Below are 2,659 nucleotides of genomic sequence, written 5' to 3'. Positions count from 1 at the left end.
GTAATAAATTCAAAAATGAATATACATAATTTATTTATGTAAATTTGTCTTACTAACAATATATGAAAATTAATAAATTCTATACGTACAGAATTTAGTAGGCATAACTTTTTATCATGAATTTAGCTGGAATGAATGTTGTGTTAATTTATTTAAAATTCTTGACTCTTTAAACTAAATGAAATTGGAGTCATTACAGACGTTGAGCACTAAGAATGATATGAAAAATACAGTAGTTTAATTTCTCATCTGGTACAGCATACATTGAATACCTTTTATAGCCATCTACGGCTCTTAACCGAATCACAGGGAACATTTGCATTTTATGGTAGCAATGCACAGCGCAGTGCCCTTGCCTGAAACCAATCATCATGTTATTTTATGTCTAAAATGAGTGAAATTAGGAAGATCGAATGGGAGACTAACATGGTGGTGCAGATCGATCAGGTGGAGGAGGAGGAGGAGGCGCGTGTAAGAACGCAGAAGTTGAAGGCGCAGTTATAGGGATCCCAGTGGAAGCCAATCTCATCACCTTTCTTGAGGTCCCGTCTTCTGACGAAATCTTGATTCCATTTTCCAATAAGAACATAGCTTTTGGAAGATGACCAACGCTTCAGGACCAAGTGGTGCATGGATCTGGTGTCCATGTCCCACACTCTCACCGGAGTTCCTTCTTCCGTCTCCGCCGCTCGAGCGTCATCGCCGCCCAGCATCGGAAGGATCTGCTTCTTCACCAAATCAGCTGCCAGCAACAGCCTGCTCAGGATCCCGAGGTCGCTGTCCGTTAACGTCTTCTTTATTTTCCATGGATCGTCGTACAGCTTCAGCGTCGTCGACACGCCTCCGCCTCCGCCTCCACCGCCTTTGTTGTCGTCGTTGTTGTTCGAATTCTTGCTGCTGCTGAATCTTCTCCTTGCGCTGGATTTCCTCATGCTTGACGAGGAATCAGCACTGGATTTTCGCTTCTTTAGGTACTGATCCCGATCATGATCTGCTGAAGAGTGGTTCATGGCTGAAAGATTCAAGAGAAAGTACTCAATTTGCTTTACTATGTTTTAATTTGATGCGAAGAACTACTTGATTGTTCAAACTTCGCGAAGGTTTAATTAGCTTGAATTTTGTTGTTGTTTAATAGTGGAAAAAAAGATTAAAACTGAAGAGGTTTCATCTATCCGCAATCTTTTTTAAAAAAAAAAAATATGAGTTGAAGAGGGCTTATACATTTATGTTTGCCCTCTTTCCTTATGTGTATATAAATGGGAGTAGTAACTGTGCTTCCTTCATCTTTGTGACTGGCCAAGATGAGAAAAAGGTATTTCCTTTTCAAAAGTATAAATGGGGATAAGAATATCCAATGTCAAAAAACGGCTAAAAAATTTGTATATGGAAGTGGAATGAGTGTTATACATTAACGTGATAATTTTTGGTGTTTTTTAAAACTATGGGAGGTACACAAATCGGACCATCGATTTGTGTTTAAAAAAATTTAAAAGTTTGGAGTATACAAATCGTCCGATTTGTATTGAAAAAATTAAAAAAATTTGGAGTACGGACAGTCCAATTTGTGTACTCCAAATTTTTTTAATTTTTTCAACACAAATCGGACGGTCCTATTTGTACTCCGTACATTAAATCATCCCACATTTTAGAAAAATACCACAATAGATCACAATTTAAAAAAACATCATTGTTAATTCAATATTAAAAATAAAAAAAAAAGTGTCAAAGAACAATTTTCCTTATATGTAAATTCTTCTTTTTTCCATTTTCTCTTAAAAATTAACTTTTATTATTTGTCTTCAAGTGAACTAGTGTTAATTATTACTCTCTTTTTTGTTTTCTTCTTTTCTGTTTCCTGTTACTATTGGATAGTGCTCAACCTTGTGGTATATATATATATAGTAGTAGCAGTAAGGGTAAGTTTGATGTCATGTTCCCTTTTTCAAATTGGGGTGAAAATAGGTATGGATCAACAAATAAATTCCACCACTTATTTTAAACCTCAGCATAAAAAAGATGATATATATATACTACTTCCTTCTGACTTTTATTTCCTTGTAGTTAATATTATTTATCTTAATCTAATTTATGAAAAGATTTAGTTAAAACTTATTTTAAGAGTAGTATATAATAATTTTTTTTATAAATTATAAATATATTTAATGCATTAAAAATATAAAAAAGTTTTTAAAAATTTTAGTCAAACAATTTTTATAATATTTTTTAAATATATTCTTAAAACACATATTAACAAAAATTTTATCTGTTTTTGTTTTATTTCAATCACCTCGTTAATGATAATAAGGGCTTACAAAAGCAATCATTTGTAAACAACACACGCCTTTAACTAAGAATGAAGTGTTTCAAAGCTTCATAATTAGGAGCTTAGGAAAATGTTTCAACTTTCAAACCTTTGACAAGGTTCACGAGTGATTATTTGTAAACTTAAACTAGTGGTTAAAAAAGTTAATAATCTAAATCTAAAAATGACTCAAGATTGAGTTTATAAAAATTAAACAGTAATATAAATTTTTTTAATTTTAAAATTACTAGACATAAGAATGACAATACTATCCAGATCGCAGATATTTACTCAGCTCTTATTCAATCAGAGTGAATAATTACCAAATCCAATGTAGGGTAGATTTTTGATGGAACA

General features: G+C 32.6%; 1 protein-coding gene across 1 annotated transcript; it reads right to left on the bottom strand.

The window, feature by feature from the left end:
• On the bottom strand, window positions 136-1,282 carry LOC107622132 (B3 domain-containing protein At2g33720-like). The gene is made up of 2 exons (XM_016324038.2): window positions 427-1,282; window positions 136-356 (listed from the first exon to the last, which is right to left on the bottom strand). The coding sequence occupies exon 1, from the start codon at window positions 1,008-1,010 to the stop codon at window positions 444-446; it is 567 nt and encodes a 188-aa protein (XP_016179524.1). The 5' UTR covers window positions 1,011-1,282; the 3' UTR covers window positions 136-356; window positions 427-443.

The sequence above is a fragment of the Arachis ipaensis genome, chromosome B10 (genome assembly GCF_000816755.2).
Source record: "Arachis ipaensis cultivar K30076 chromosome B10, Araip1.1, whole genome shotgun sequence".
NCBI classification, from domain to species: Eukaryota; Viridiplantae; Streptophyta; class Magnoliopsida; order Fabales; family Fabaceae; genus Arachis; species Arachis ipaensis.
Note: the sequence above shows the minus strand (reverse complement) of the source record. Positions and strands in the feature narration are given on the sequence as shown.

Bases quoted from the DNA above. Each gene is read 5' to 3' on its own strand.
- LOC107622132 (XM_016324038.2), bottom strand. From the start codon at position 1,010: ATGAACCACTCTTCAGCAGATCATGATCGGGATCAGTACCTAAAGAAG.